The sequence below is a fragment of the Nerophis ophidion genome, linkage group LG06 (genome assembly GCF_033978795.1).
Source record: "Nerophis ophidion isolate RoL-2023_Sa linkage group LG06, RoL_Noph_v1.0, whole genome shotgun sequence".
Lineage (NCBI taxonomy): Eukaryota > Metazoa > Chordata > Actinopteri > Syngnathiformes > Syngnathidae > Nerophis > Nerophis ophidion.
Window position 1 is genome coordinate 50,595,569 of NC_084616.1, and position 16,964 is coordinate 50,612,532.

The following is a 16,964-nucleotide window of genomic DNA, read 5'->3' on the forward strand; positions in this document are numbered from 1 at the left end:
GTTCTAATCTGTTCTTCATTGGTGCTGGAGTGCGACTAATGCCATGTTTAAATCATACTCATAAAATCTAAGCAGCAAAGCTCTTAAGTCCAACAAACACAAATCACCTAATTCCTAAAGCGTTTTTCTTGCATTAACACTGCTACAGTAAGTCTGGCGATTACCACGTTTAACAATCTTCTTAACCCACTGCCAGCAAAGGAATCAAACTGTTTCAGTTGCAGCTGCTCATAAAAGTTGACCATTTCTTTTGAAATTTTCATCCAACATTTTGTGAATCTCAATGCTCTTTACTGTGTCTCTGCTCCACTGAGGTTAAATAGTCCAATCAACAGATTGTGGAGTATTTAACACTGTAATGCCAGAGGAAATATTGAGTTTCATATTGACGACATGCAGTCACTTGGTGCCTTAATCCTTTTACGCCTCTACATCTGGACTGTCTTCATTTATATGCATCGCTTACAACTTTCTGTTATTTGGGCTTGCTTTCCACATCGGTGTCCTTTTTTCGTTAATAGTCAAACCGCAAGCCTAACAGATAAAAAGCTTTTTTCGTTTCTACATTAAGTAGCAAAAGAAGATGTGAAGGAGCAAAACATATCCTCATGTCAGTCATATGTAATGTTCCCTTAAATTTTTCATGTATCTGAGGCAAGGCACAAACTCCCTAAGCATTCCTCGGACCATATGTGAGCAACGTCAGACCAAGCTGACATAACTAGTTAAATGTTTTATTATAATAATCAGAAAACAGCAGTCATTTACAATATATTTTCCAATGTAAGTGTCAGTGCTATGGCACACTTAGAACGAAAATTTTAAAAATATTATTTTTAATGAGCTGAATGTTTTATGTGTGGGTGGGGGTCGTGCTGTGGAAGAAATCGAGACATGTACCCCTTTCAGAGATCAAATTTTGATCACCTCAAAACATTCACATTTTGAACTGTAATGTGTGCTATTGTACAAGCATGGGATACAGTGTACAATTTATGGTCTGTAAAACATATCACTAGAGTTTTTTTATTTCTTCTTTTTATTTACTAATATTATTATCATTACGCCAACTATAACGTTTTTAAAGTACTAGTAGAGTGGAAAAACAAGTTGCCTCTATATTGAAGCTATTATCATTATCATATATCTGATGTATGACACCAAAAAGACTTCCAAAGTTTACAAGTAAATAGATATGATCAAATAAGTATCAATCTCACAGATATTCCTGAGCCATTTTGAGAGCTAATGAGGATGTCAGTCACATAATACGTGACGTAGCTTTAAAAAAACACATATCCCTTCCCAATCAACAACAATGCTAATCTAACAGACTTTGTGAGAGCCAACATTTATTACTTTGGGACAAAATTATGATCCAAATAAGTCTTTTTACCGACGATAAATGAAAGTAAGTTTTCCAGCGTTTATAAAACGCCATGTACATGCTTCAAGAGCATTCACACTTTTGGTCGCTTTTTGCGGAAATGCACGTGTGGGGAGGGCATGGCCTGCGGGGCTGCCGCGGAGCGAGGTGTGTAAGGACCGGCTCCGAAGCCAGCAGCAGGTCAGTAGATTGCCCAGCTGGGGGTTGTTATCTAATCCCAATGTAGCCTTTATTAGCAGCAGCCGGACAGAGACACGTGTTTGGAGTTGGAGTAGCTGGTGCGCAGACGGATAGAGAGAGACACGCCGGACTGGAAAAACATATATTGCTGGAAAGCAAGCCACCCCCGTGGGTTTATGTCAAATAAAATACTTGATTCAAACTGTCTGCCGGACTCCCGAAGATCTGTCAGTGTCAGGAGAACCCACCCCAAGAGGGAAACCTCTACAGCGTGTTTTTTACCATAGCTGAATGAATAGAAGGGGGTGAATTATCATGACTTATTAAGTGTCTTTGACTCTGTGCAGCGACACGTGGCCTCTTGCCCACTAGAATCACACAGTGCAACTAGTTAGCATTTAGCAGCTAACATGAACAAAATGGTCATAAAACCAAATGCCACCACACCAATGAGATAATATTTCAGTTCAAACCTTTGGAACAACATGATACTATGTGCGCAATTACAACAAACCTGCACACCCACTTGAAACACAACCGACAGTCAGTACTCACTTCGCGTTTAGTGAACAAACCAGGTCAGTGTAAACAAAACAGTGCAAAATGGTTTGTGCTCATAGAAAGTGTGGTTAAACACAACACTAAAGGCATGCTGCCATTTAATACTGTTATAAAACTAGTATTTTTTAATAGTGCTGTCATGTCGTCACGTATTCCTCACATCTGCCAAACCTAATTTTGTTTTGCATATGATCTGTTAATACATCTGTTTAAGCTGTCATGTTTATATTGTTACTTCCCACTTTTGCTTAAGAGGGTCCTAACTTGATTGTCAGTTAAGTAGTGTACAATTCAACCCCTGACTACATGTTTACATGTAGTCAGAGGTCTACATTGAAGTGCAACTTTGCTTGTCAATACTTTATGTAGCTATTTGATTTAGTGCTAAGGTTGTGTCTATTTGAGCCCCCCCAGGATATTATTTGCTTTTGGTTGTAATTTTTATTAAAGTGCAATATTTTTCTAAAAGACAAAGTTTATTTTATTGTTCTTTGTTTGCTTTATCTAACTTGGAGATTCCAAAATTTTTTTCAAATTACAATGTTAAAGTACACTATAAATACAGGTTTATTGCATATTAAAGTATAAATATATGCATTATTGTTATGGTTTATCATGACAGCAATAGTTAATCTGGTCTCATAAAAATAACGATAATAATGTTTATCTGCAATAATTCGTAGGTCAATATATCGTCAAGCAAAATTTGTCATTGGCCTAGGCCTAGATTGAAAACCTTATATTTTTCAGCCAGAATAAAGAGGATGAGCAATAAGTTTTATAAGCCGAGTGCTAGACAGATGCAGCTTTATTGTGACAATATAACACCAGCAGCATTGCTAGCTGCTAAACATACAAACGAACTATAATAAACCATAATAAAACAAGCACTTATTGTAACATTCCCACTCTTGCTAGGATAATTCTGTGTAGATGAAGATTCAAACGCAATCCTCATGAAGGGTTAAAAAAAAGTTGCCGCTACGAGCGTCTTTTGGTATCTTTTTGGCCAACTCGGAGATGTCAAAGTAAATCAGTCTCTCGGTCCATGGCCACATTTGTCAAACACCAGGTGAGAGATGCATGTATTACAATCTAGAATTTACGTTTAGCTAGTTTGAGACGAAGCAGTAGCAGCCACTGGCTTAGTGTGTTAGCAGGCAAACACTTTGAACACGCTTGTGTAAGAAAATATATTGTAACTAAAATGACTTACACAAGTTGCGTCATGGGTATACACCTGGCTTTTGATTGCCCGCCACTACAACATGTAATATAATCAAATATTGAATATTAAAAATATGTGAACCATTCTCACCATGTTTACTTCCCTGACCTCCTAAAAGGTTTGTAATCCATCAGAAATTTCTAGCCATCCATCCATTTTCTATCGATGTCCCTCAAGCAACTAAAATGCGTCAAACAAGTCCAAGTGGTCTACTGAATAGGTTAAATAAATTTATTTTTGAATTGTGTGGTACAATAAGACATTTTTTATAATACACACATAGTTGAGTGAGCAAATTATGTGTTTTCGTACCACATATTTTAATGTTCTGTGTTGGTTTTGGAATAATTAGACCATGAGGTCGAATTGGTTGTCCAAATTAGTACATGTATACTGAGTCTGTGCAAGTGAAACTTGTGTTGGCATGTGGTCACTTCTTATTCCTGTGGACTCTGCCTACTGGATGGCTTTCAAGTTTTTTTTAATCGTGATTCAAACGTAAATTTGGGGAAACCATCGGGCCACCTGAAAAAAAAAGCATATTTTAGGCGTACAACTGGATGGAACCGAGTGGTATAAGTTCCATGGTTTAAAAAAACACTGCTTTAAAAATACTCCGCCTCTGAGTGGGATGGCACAGACTTAAGTAGTGGCACTTGCCACCCCCAAAACATGCCACTGATCTGCTCTTCACCGTCCAGATATTAATAAAACAGTGAAAAATTTCGGACAAGAAGCCTTCTAAATTTTTAAGATAACAGTTAAGCTTTTGACAACGTCCGACCTGAAGACCTACTCAACAACATGCAAGTAATGGGCTTTCCCAAACACCTGAATGTCTTACTGCAAACATATACTAACCACCTGGCAACAGTTGCAAGGAACATCCAACACTGCGATACATTTCCCCCGTAAAGAAAGGAGGACAAAAAGTAGGACTGCACGATTAATCAAAATCGAATCGACAACAAGGTTTTAATTAGTGCGGTAAATAACTGCAAGAGGCTGAGTTTTTTTTTTTTTTTTCCCCCCGCTGCTGAAAACATGTTCGCCAATCAGAATTGCTGAGAGTCGCGTTTGTTCGTCTCTTGCTTCAAAGAGGAAGACAGATGTCTTACTTTGTGCATCGCTTTTAACACCTGAGCGTGTTTACTTAACTGTAGAATTAACTGAACAGAGTCACCACTCTATTCACTCTTTCACAATCTTTGTCTTGGACCGGGGGACAGCCGCCAACACACTCACAGTACAGAGAGCCTTTCAAAATAAGATTATAAAACCAAATGTCCCGTTGTGAGAATATTTCAGCTTCAAATTGCACAAGCAATATGAGCGCATCAACACGAACAAACGTGCAGAAATGCCATGATCACGTGATACCAATAAACACAAAGACAACATCCAACCAAATTTTTCCAACTGGAAAGACAATGCACTTTAAGATGTTGAATATCTATTTAGGTTAAATATTTGCTTACAGAAATGAGTCCATTTTATTTTTTGTTTGCTTATATACCTTCTAATTACAGTACAATGGTAACAATTCTACAGTCATGAGAAATAAAAGATACATATATATATATATATATACATTGATCACATTAAAATAATACTGTATAGATTTTTCTTGATTACTCTTTTGAAGTAAACTAGAGCATATTGTTTTAATGTGTGGTACCTTGAAATTAGAATATGTTTAAAAGTCTGAAAGTAACATATCTTCGTTCAATTGTTATGTTTGCAGTTGTACGTATTTTTATGTATAATATACAAACATTGTCAAATCGAATTGCAATTGCAATTTGGGAGAGGAAAAGTTTTTTCTCAAAACCACACAGCCCTAACGGTAAAGCTGTATTGTACCGCCACATCTATTGAACATGAATATATGAACTAGGTATAAAAAAAAAACACAAATAGAAGAACTGGGCTTGAAAACAGGAGGCCAGAGCATAAAAATTAGATACACTGACGATACAGCCCTCATAACCAACTCCCTTGGAAACCTGATCGAGCTTGTAATTTGGGTGAATAAAGCAGGAAAAAACAACCGGTTTCAAATAAATGCCAAAAAGTTCAAAGTGATGAACATTGTGGAACAAGTAACCACACTATAACAATAAATGGGAGGGCACTGGCAGTGGTGGACCATTTCAAGTACTTCAGATCCATAAAATCAGAGGATGAAAAGTGCACATAAGATATCATTGCAAGAATTGCAATGGCAAAGCAGAGATTAGTACAGCTAAATAACATTTGGAGAGACCCATCTATCAATACTACAGTATTGAAACTAAAAATCCTGAAGACAGTAAGATGGCCGTTAATGCTATACGGATGTGACGGATGTACTATCATAAACAGCAAGGAGAAAAGAATAAATGCCGCAGAGATGTGGTGTTATAAGAGAATCTTGAGTATCGACTGGATGCACAAGAGAAGTAACAGTAGTATATTGTAACAGCTAAATACGAACGCTGTACTACTGAGCATGGCATATTCGAGAAAACTGAAATATTTTGGACAGACCATTATGCACCAAAACTGTGATATCAGGAAGAATTTAGATTAGATTAGATTAGATTAGATAGTACTTTATTTATTCCGTCAGGAGAGTTCCTTCAGGAAAATTACAATTTTCAGCACAATCCCATTCAAGATCAGACAAACATTACAGGGAGACAGAACAGGATCGCTGACGGGTCTGCCGGCTTCCGGCGCCCCGTACAAAAAAGATGACATACAGGTAAACAAGGGGTGTGGGGTGGAAGAAAAAAATAGAAGATTAAAATAAAATTTAAAAATTGGTCTTAGCCTAGGCCCTGGAGTGGGGGTGCAGACTGAGGCCAAGGGGAAAAAAAAAAATATGTCGCACAAGGTAAAATTGAAAGTAAAAAAGAAGCGGTAGACCAACAATTTCCGACACGAATATCAACACCAAGCGGATGCAGTTATCTTTGAAATAGGGCTTTAGTGTGTGCAAGGTGCGTGACGAATTACGCAAAACATCTGGACAAATTCTTGGCAGCGTACTTGTGATGACACAGAAAGAAGAAGCTCCTCTCACTTTAGGAGGGGTTTGGGCTGGATATTTTTTTCTATCTTTTAGCCATGTTAAAATCCGGAATGCATTTAGTTTGTCTGTAGATTGTGTTGTGGGCCAATTAAAAACAAGCTGCAAGCTTGCAAATAAATGGTCCCCGGGGTGCAGATTGGACACCCCTGGCCTACATCAAATAATCATAATTAAAACACTGAACACAAAATAACTTGTACAGAATTGTACTTTTATGTTTGCAATCTTGACATTTCACACAAACCACTGAAGACATTTCCATTAGAAATTCATATTTAAGCTCTTAAATATGTAATTCAAGACACGCTTGCATTGTTTATTAGTGAAAGTCAATGCTATACTTCACAGCAAATATTTTATAAGGAGTTAACTAAAGTTTCCTTTAAAGGCATTATTTTTCGATTATCAACAGCATTTAATGATTAACATACATATATGAACATTCTTAATACATGCCATTAGGATAAGATCATACGTAATTGGGGAGTATGGGTGTACAGTGCTTGCTTGTTATGCCAACTCTTAACTCTGCTGCTATAAGATAACCTGCAAAACAGCAACACACATACATAAACACACTGTTAATGACATTGATTGGCTGTGTGTGAACCATATTACAGTGTAACAACCAGACAGTTACAGTTTATGTGTAGCGTTGTAGTTGTCCAACTGTTTTTTTGTGGCCATGAACACTTGGCTCCCTGAGCCGAGTGTGTGCATCTTTTGACGCAAATTAAAGATGTTGTTTTGGTGCCGTTATGGTTAGTAATCAATTTAGATGTACTGGTGCATATCTTGAGCTTTCTGCTCATCCCAGACTGTTAACTCGCTTAATATAAAAACAAAAAATTGTATTCATCTTGCCTTTGCCAGAAGTGGAGTTGGCTTAGCCGGTTTGAAACTTTGTTTTTTTTAAGCTGCTGCATCACCTCTCATAAACAAACCCCTGTTTCTATATGAGTTGGGAAATTGTGTTGGATGTAAATATAAATGGAAAACAATGATATGCAAATCATTTTCAACCCATATTCAGTTGAATATGATAGAAAAACAACATATTCAATGTTCAAACTGATAAAAAAAAATGTTTTTGCACATAATCATTACTTTAGAATTTGATGCCAGCAACACGTGACAGAGAAGTTGGGAAAGGTGGCAATAAATACTGATAAAGTTGAGGAATGCTCATCAAACACTTTTTTGGAACATCCCACTGATGTGCAGGCTAATTGGGAAAAGGTAGGTGCCATGATTGGGTAAAAAAGCAGCTTCCATGAAATGCTAAGTAATTCACAAACAAGGATGGGGTGAGGGTCACCAATTTGTAAGCAAATTGTCGAACAGTTTTAGAACAACATTTCTCATCGAGCCATTGCAAGGAATTTAGGGATTTTACCATCTACAGTCCGTAAAATCATCAAAAGGTTCAGAGAATCTGGAGAAATCACTGCACATAAGCGACGATATTACGGACCTTTGGTCCCTCAGGCGTTACAGCATCAAAAACCGACATCAGTGTGTAAAGGATATCACCTCATGGGCTAAGGAACACTTCATAAAACCACTGTCAATAACTACAGTTGGTCGCTACATCTGTAAGTGTAAGTTAAAACTCTACAATGCAAAGCAAAACCCATTTATCAACAACACCCAGAAACACCACCGGCTTTGCTGGGCCCGAGCTCATCTAAGATGGACTGACGCAAAGTAGAAAAGTGTTCTGTGTTCTGACGAGTCCACATTTCAAATTATATTTGGAAACTGTGGACGTGGTGTCCTCCGGAACAAAGAGGAAAATAACTATCCGGGTTGTTATAGGCGCAAAGCCAGCATCTGTGATGGTATGGGGGTGTGTTAGTGCCCAAGGCATGGGTAACTTACACATCTGTGAAGGCACCATTAATGCTGAATGGTCCATACAGGTTTTGCAGCAACATATGTTGTCATCCAAGCAACATTATCATGGACATCCCTGTTTATTTCAGCAAGACAATGCTAAGCTACGTGTTACAACAGCGTGGCTTCGTAGTCCAAACCTGTCTCCCAACGAAAATGTGTGGTGCATTATGAAGCGTAAAATACGACAGCGCAGACCCCGGACTATTGAACGACTGAAGCTCTGCATAAAACAAGAATGGGAAATAATTCCACTTTCAAAGCTTCAAATATTAGTTTCCTCAGTTCCCAAACATTCATTGAGTGTTGTTAAAAGAAAAGGTGATGTAACACAGTGGTGAACATGCCCTTTCCCAACTTCTTTGGCACGGGTTGCAGCCATGAAATTCTAAGTTAATTCCATCCATCCATCCATTTTCTACCGCTTATTCCCTTTTGGGGTCGCGGGGGGTGCTGGCGCCTATCTCAGCTACAATCCGGCGGAAGGCGGGTTACACCCTGGACAAGTCGCCATCTCATCGCAGGGCCAACACAGATAGACAGACAACATTCACACTCACATTCACACACTAGGGCCAATTTAGTGTTGCCAAGTTAATTATTATTTGCAAAAAAAAAAATTAAATTTATGAGTTCGAACATCAAATATGTTGTCTTTGTAGTGCATTTAATTGAATATGGGTTGAAAAGGATTTGCCAATCATTGTATTCCGTTTATATTTACATCTAACACAATTTCCCAAAACAAATGGAAACGGGGTTTGTATTCTACCAGAGGCCGCACACATTGAAAACCCATGGTATAGCTGAGCCATTTCCAACCATTGTGCACATCTGACCATCTGACACGGTACACTATTATCCCATTTTACTTTAAGGGGACCAATGTTTTTTTGGCATTCACAGCCTAGGGGAACTGTACTTTTGTTTGGAATTATGGCTATTGTTCAAAATCCTTATGAGAGACAAGAAGACAAAAGTTTTTCGTTTTTTTTTTTCCAATTTATTTTGTACGAATCGGCTCAATCTTGGTGACTAGCAATGCAGCTAATGGGAGCAAGCCAGTCTGCTTCCAATTTTACAAATGTGTCCAATAAGCGCCAACAATACTTCATTCAAAGGGGAACTGCACTTTTGTTTGAAATCTTGCCTATCGTTCATAATCATTATGAAAGAAAAGAATAAACTTATTTTTTTAAATAGGGTTTTAAAGATGACATATATGCTTGAAAAAAAGATGTGACAAATGGGAGTCACCACTGTAGCCTCTAAAATAACTTCAAAACCTTCCATCAACAACTTATATACACACTACAAGTATATATATATAATGCAATAACAGTATTGAGAAAAGGATCTCAATACTTATGTAGATGGGATTTTATAGTCTTTAATTTGTTATAAATTTGCAAAAATGTCAACATTTCTGTTTGAACAAAAACATAAAGTTAACTTTTGTTATTTTAACAAAAGGCTGCAATGAAACAAAGAGTGAAAAATTTAAATGAGTCTGAATACTTTCCGTACCCACTGTAAGTTCAAGTAATGAATAAAATTACCAAAATACAGTAAATCCATTCACCGAGCCATTTTTTACCGCTTGTCCCGTTCGGGGTCGCGGGGGTGCTGGAGCCTATGTCAGCTGCTTTCGGGCAGAAGATGGGGTACACCCTGAACAAGTCGCCACCACAACATTCACACTCACTTTCACACCCTCGGGCCAATTTAGTGTTCCAATCGACCTATCCCCAGGTGAATGTCTTTGGAAGTGGGAGGAAGGCGGAGTACCCAGAGGGAACCCACGCAGTCACGGGTAGAACATGCAAACTCCACACCGAAAGATCCAGAGCGCAGGATCGAACCCAGGACTTTCATATTGTGAGGCAGACGCACTAACCCCTGTTCCATCGTGCTGCCGGTAAATATTGTACATATAACATATAGTTATGAATGTTACTACATTATGCATATATGTGCAGTATACATATAAATCGTTGATGGAGGGTTTTGAAGTTGTTTTAGAGGGCTTTGAAGGCTACAACGGTGACTCCCATTAGCCACATCTTTAAACCTTTTATCATCTTTAGAATTCCCCCCAAAAAAAGACGTGTGTTCTTGTCTCGCATAATGATTTCGGGACAATAGGCAAAATTGAAAAAAAAAAGAAAGTGCAGTTCCCCTTTAAAACCTTGTATGAGACCTGTTTTGAGCTTTGTGATTTCGACTGAAACTACGCCCCTCTTAAAAAGTATTAAATGTATCTTTTAAAAAATATGCTGTTAAAATATATATATATATATATTGAAGTCATCACAGCTATTTATTCCAGACAGTCAAAAACAAAATTCAAAAAAGTTATATTGACTGCATAGTGAAAAGGCAAATCACTCTAATGCTCTTGGCAGAAGATGAAAATGCCTGTGTACCTGTGGATCACTGTTATGATTCATGCGACATATTTGTTTGCTAGAGTGGGATTTTTCTACATATGTGCATTGGCTCAGCAAAAGGTTGGGAAACACTGGTATCGCTGATAATCCGAGGTTAATTTTCAAACCCCATATACAATTAGCACATTAATACAGAAATGGTACATAAGCACAGTCCCACCTTTCGCTTCCGAGGTATGGGGTCCTCAAACATGAAGTGTGCACTCTCTGGAACGTCCTCGTTGACATCATCCCCCTGGGACGAGAGCAGGAAGTTCTTGTTGGCATCGTTGGACAGAGGTGGTGATGGGGTGGAGGGCACGGATTGGTCGCTCGCATCCCAGCTCCAGTTGCCGCTAGTGGAGCTGCTGTAACTGGCTGACAGCGCCTCTTTCCAAGTCCTGTTTGCTGGCTCTGGAACTGCAGTTCAAAAGGATGCACACTGAGCTGATTTAATATTGCACAAGCACTGATTTAGCTGAGCTTATTAGGATTATATCCTTTCTTGAACCTTTTCCATATGTACAGCATGAAATTGATGTATGCATCATCATCAATCACTCAATCAGTCAAAGTTTACTTATATAGCCCTTAATCACAAATGTCTCAAAGGGCTGCACAAGCCACAACAACATCCTCTGCTCAGATCCCACATCAGGGCAAGAAAAATCTCAACCCAATGGGAACAACATGAAACCCTGGCAGGGACCGTAGACCGCAGGGACCCCCCCCTGAGTGACCGGTGCAATGAATGCCGAATGGATACATTTAATGTCAGAGTCCAATCCATAGTGGGGCTAGCATACCACCCGCTAAAGACATTTTGAGCAGCTGAATGCAGGACATAAAGTACTGCATATTGAGTCATAACACCCAAGTTGTGCATAATGTATTATGTAATGTGTAGGAGAACTCCTAAATGTATACAATAAATGTGCATATGACATGCACATTTGCAAGACAACACAATAAAATGTGCATGATACCACATAAAAAGTAACATTTTCAAACAAAGATATGCTGAGGTTGAAAGGCAATAAAGACAATATTGGTAAAAATAAATAAATGTCATCTTTGTATCATCAGGTCAGTCACACATGTTTATGCCTACAAGCTGACTCATTTAGAGCAAATAACATTTGCCTTGATTAAGCTCAACAACAACAAAAGTTTAAAAAAAAAACAGGAGAGGAAAAAGCTGACAGGACATTGACCGTATGGTAGGGTTGGCATGGCGATGGCAAGCACAGCAAAATGCAGCCGTAGTGATAAGGTCATGACAGAACAGTTGGTGCATGACTCAGATTCAGATGCGGGTGAATGTGGCGTTGCCGAAGTATTGGAGGACGTGGCGTTACCTGGGGGCGCAGAGGACGGGCAGAGCACCAATGGGGACGTAGATAGCGATGTCAGAACGGCAGCGGCCATCACCTCCTTAACAGCATGACCTGAGGGCTTCCTGTAAAATACACACATAAAGGGTGGCCAGGTTAATGTGTTGGTTCTTATTTTCTTGAACAATTGTTTATTACAGTAATGAAGGCAGAGACCGCCACAAGAGACCAATACAGAGCTAAAAACAAACAACAGCCTGAGGACAGAGGGATATGAAATTACGAGAGAGACAGAGAGCGAGAGCAAAGGCGGTCCCCCTTCAAAAAAAACAACCCCCATTCCGCACGTCTATCTCCACTCATAGTTTGAAACTTGTTTACACTGCCCACTTGAACATGCAGCACTTTACACTCACTAAGTTACAAGCACACAAGTAGACAACCACCGTGTGTGCTTTGGTACCCACAATTACTTGTACTTATTTGTGTCAGTCTACAAAAAGGCATACCCGCAACCATTCATTATTTTACTTTCCAACTCACTTCCTGTTGTCCTTGAAAGCAAAAACTGGGGAAAGATATTTAAGGCAGGGCTGAGTCTGAGAATTCCTTAACACAATTGGGCACACACAATAAAACATATTTTGAATGTTTTGCCACAATTAGTCGTAGAAACAACACACTTTTATACAGGCAGAGTGTGCATAAACCATTATGCTATACTGCACTTTAAATCTTCATATGAAATTACTGCAACAACAGAAGCACAACTGACACAAAAAAGCTCCACACATTCTGCAACTTTAAGAGGTCCATGTCCCGCCCCCAGACTTCTCCACTCTGCAACCAGAGCAAACTGGTTTGAGGCATTCTTTCAGCCAAGCCCTGAGCCCTGGCACAGATTCTGTTCTGTGCAAACACAGAAAAACTTCACTCTGGACTCCACAATCACAAACACAAGTGGGTTGTAAATCTAGCAAGGGGCCCTGTATAAAAACATGCACACCCCTAATGTTGGAAGTGCCTAACATGTTTTTTTAGGTTTTTATATGGTTTTTATAAGTGTTGATGAAAATGTGTTCATATTGAGGCTAATGATTGTCTAAGTTTCATATGAATAAGAAAATATTCCCATGATGGAATACCACACAAGAGAGACTCAAAAGAATGGTGGGGAACACACGTGCACACATTCACTCACTACGTAGGCATAAACAACCCGGTCTGGACAAGAGATAAAGAGATAACAAGATTAGTTGTGTCCTGTTTCAGTTGTTTGCCTTGTTCTTTGCAACAAACAGTGACAACCTAGCAAGGATATGCTTTTGATGAGCCTGTATCTGCAATTTCCTCAAAAAATTTCCTTTATTTTATAATTCTGTATATACAACGGATGGCATGTTGGCTCTTGAATATAACACACTGACTAATCAAACTTATAAAATACACATCATATTGCCACTTAAAATCTAATTTGGGCTTAGGCTGTGATGGAAAAATGCACAACTATACTACTGACGGGCTTCACGGTGGCAGAGGGGTTAGTGCGTCTGCCTCACAATACGAAGGTCCTGCAGTCCTGGGTTCAAATCCAGGCTCGGGATCTTTCTGTGTGGAGTTTGCATGTTCTCCCCGTGAATGCGTGGGTTCCCTCCGGGTACTCCGGCTTCCTCCCACTTCCAAAGACATGCACCTGGGGATAGGTTGATTGGCAACACTAAATTGGCCCTAGTGTGTGAATGTGAGTGTGAATGTTGTCTGTCTATCTGTGTTGGCCCTGCGATGAGGTGGCGACTTGTCCAGGGTGTACCCCGCCTTCCGCCCGATTGTAGCTGAGATAGGCGCAAGCGCCCCCCGCGACCCCAAAAGGGAATAAGCGGTAGAAAATGGATGGATGGATATACTACTGACAGTGATGCATTATTTTTCAGGGAAAAAACATACTAAAGCCTTTTTGATTATTCCAGGGTAATTCAAGCATTTTAATAACACTTGCACACATACACGCATAAAAACAAATACTCCAAACCAAATCCCAATTTCCTGACATTTTGTTTTCTCCTTTTGCTTCCTTGCAGAGCTCTGATATTCCACAAAAGTTTTATAATTATATACGTGTGTGTAAGTAGTACTAAGAGCATCAATGCTAACAGTGGGACAGCTATCAATCCAATCCAGACATAAATGTTTCCACCAACAAATAGAATTAGATGTCATCAGGGAAATGGCTCGTATATTTCAGTAGACACATCAAGAGTGGAAACTTTCTCGTAAACACTGTCCCCTGCCGTTTCTGTGACTTCTTAACTCTGTGAGACTTGACCATAAATCCGTTTGTATCTTATGGGAGCATGAGAAAGCTTTATTTTGTAGCAAGTTTTACTTGGTGTGTTTTTATTAAGCACCCAAAAAAAGAATGTCAACAAACTATCTTTTTATGTGCACTGGACATATATGAGCACCTTTGGATCTCAGAGTGTTTATAGAAAGAAGCAGTATTTATGGCAGGACACATGATGAAATGACAAAATCATTGTTTGTAGCAAATAGGCACTCCTGTTAATTGAAATATTTCATCATGTGTTTTATGAAACATGCGCCTATAATTAGAATATCCGTGTGTGTGTGTGTGTGTGTGTGTGTGTGTGTGTGTGATATGTTCGGTAGGCCGATTCGAAGTCAAAAAGGGGGCAAGCCTATGCAAATACAAACTTCCATTCATTTTCTACTGCATGTCCCTCTCGGGGTCACGGAGGTGCTGAAGCCTATCCCAGCTGCACTCAGGAACATATTTTAATATGAACATAGACCTCGTCTGATATGGCCTGGTTGATGATCGTGAACTATAAAGTAGAACACACTATCGAGTACAATACAAGCGCTGGGACTCCTCTTTACCTAAGATCTATCCGATTCGCTTTTTTCTCACCAGAACAGATACATATTCTTCGGTTGCAACTTTGCTGGAATGTTCTAGCCAACACTATTTTCTTTTATTGCATTCACGAAGCTCAAAGTCAATAGGTTGGACAAAAGTTGGTAAAAGACCCTTGATATCCCTTTGACAACCCACTCTACATCCCATCCATCCATTTTCTACCGCTTATTCCCTTTGGGGTCACGGGGGGCGCTGCTGCCTATCTCAGCTACAATCGGGCGGAAGGCAGGGTACATCCAGGACAAGTCGCCACCTCATCGCAGGGCCAACACAGATAGACAGACAACATTTACACTCACATTCACACACTAGGGCCGGAGGGAACACACGCATTCATGGGGAGGACATGCAAACTCCACACAGCCCACTCTACATATTCCATCCATTTACACTCTCTGTAGGTATTATGAGCTGGCATTCTTATGCTTTTTTCTACAGAGCATATGAGTCTCATCCAATCTCTGTTGGCCTTAGATTAAGAATAACGTTTTTTTTTTATTTTTTTTTGCACAGACAAATATTGTGTTAAAATAAACCAGCTCTGTTTAGCACAGTTTGCAGGTTCATGAGATTGGGACACTTTCTAGCCGTGCCATTTCTTTGGTCTTTAGTCATATCCTCAAATCTTCAATATAATTTGGGGTTAAACTGTAAATATTTATTTGTACATAAATAAAAATGTATTTGTTAGTTGAAAGCACTGAGCAGACAATTTTAACACATGGAATCTCCACAGGGAGAGACTAAGATTTGATGACTCCATGTTCTGCATCAAATCCCCATATCACCTTTGCCTGGCAATACTGAGGGCATTTGCTGTTGTTAGGGAGAAGACAGGACCTTCATTCTATATTTAACACATCTGCTCATGTTACCAACCACGTAGAAATCCCTGGGATCTGCCTGATTTATGGCTCACTGTATTGGAGTTTAAGCCCCCGCACTTTGAATCTAGGCCAATTGTGAATAATATATCTAGGACCTTTCACATCAAACTGATCTAGCAAAAATAAAGGTGTTGTTTGTTTTGCATTGAAACAAAAAAAACTTGAATCACACAGTGCCGCACAAATGTAGAAAGACACTGTAATGTTCATACTATGCTCCTTAATTGGCTGCACATAATTTATTGTTAATACTCAAATCAATCTGGGTCAGGATTTTGTGTACTGGTAATTTTGTGTCTTTGCTGTTCATAGTAAATGCAGAGTTTGCTGCAGAAGCACTACCAAGTTCATTATCTTTACTGACTTGAATGTAGTTGCGAAGCTTGAAATTTGACAATGTTGCATGTTTCATTGATTACGTGACATGTGATACCGGTTATGCTTTCAAAAAGACCTATGTCATGTGAATAGGAAGAGTGGCCAAAACAACATAGTTATTCAATTTCAAATAAAAATTATCCTGTGTAAGCTGAGAACCAGCAGACAGGCCCTAAATTGTAACATTCTTTATAAGAGAGACACTGAACTTATGGCAAAAATATATAAAAAAATTTTTATTTTATTCTTCCAAGTCATGTATTATTTTTTTGTTATTTACCCCTCACAGTGCTTATTTCTGCTAGGGCAACACATTTTTACCAACCCATTTATCTCAACCGCTACATGTGGTTCTCAAAGAACCAGTTGCATCTCATTTGAAGAAATAATTAGACATCATTCTTAAGCAGTATTTTGACCACTCGTTTTGCTTGTTTATGGGACACAGCCTGAAAAAAGGTCTGCTTTTGTCCACCTGCATGTGAAAAAATATTATGGAGTTCTTTCATTCTGGTAACGCTAATTATTTGCTTGGCACGCTAATTACAGCTTATCAGTCATCTTTGAAGGTCTGTGACAAGTTCATATTGCTGTGCACCATGGCTATTCAACTGCATAATGAAGAGGGCCGCATTTACAAAAGCTCATGGTCTCAGGGGCCAGATATAAA

General features: G+C 39.0%; 1 protein-coding gene across 1 annotated transcript in view; it reads right to left on the reverse strand.

The window, feature by feature from the left end:
- The window catches only part of LOC133554889 (zinc finger protein 704-like), a 108,825-nt gene that overhangs the window by 25,474 nt on the left and 66,387 nt on the right, over positions 1–16,964 (reverse strand). Inside the window, exons 3-4 of the mRNA XM_061904145.1 lie at positions 12,116–12,216; positions 10,939–11,177 (exon numbers count right to left, since the gene is read on the reverse strand). Of these exons, the coding sequence (XP_061760129.1) occupies positions 10,939–11,177; positions 12,116–12,216 (340 nt within the window). The remainder of the gene's footprint in view (positions 1–10,938; positions 11,178–12,115; positions 12,217–16,964) is intronic.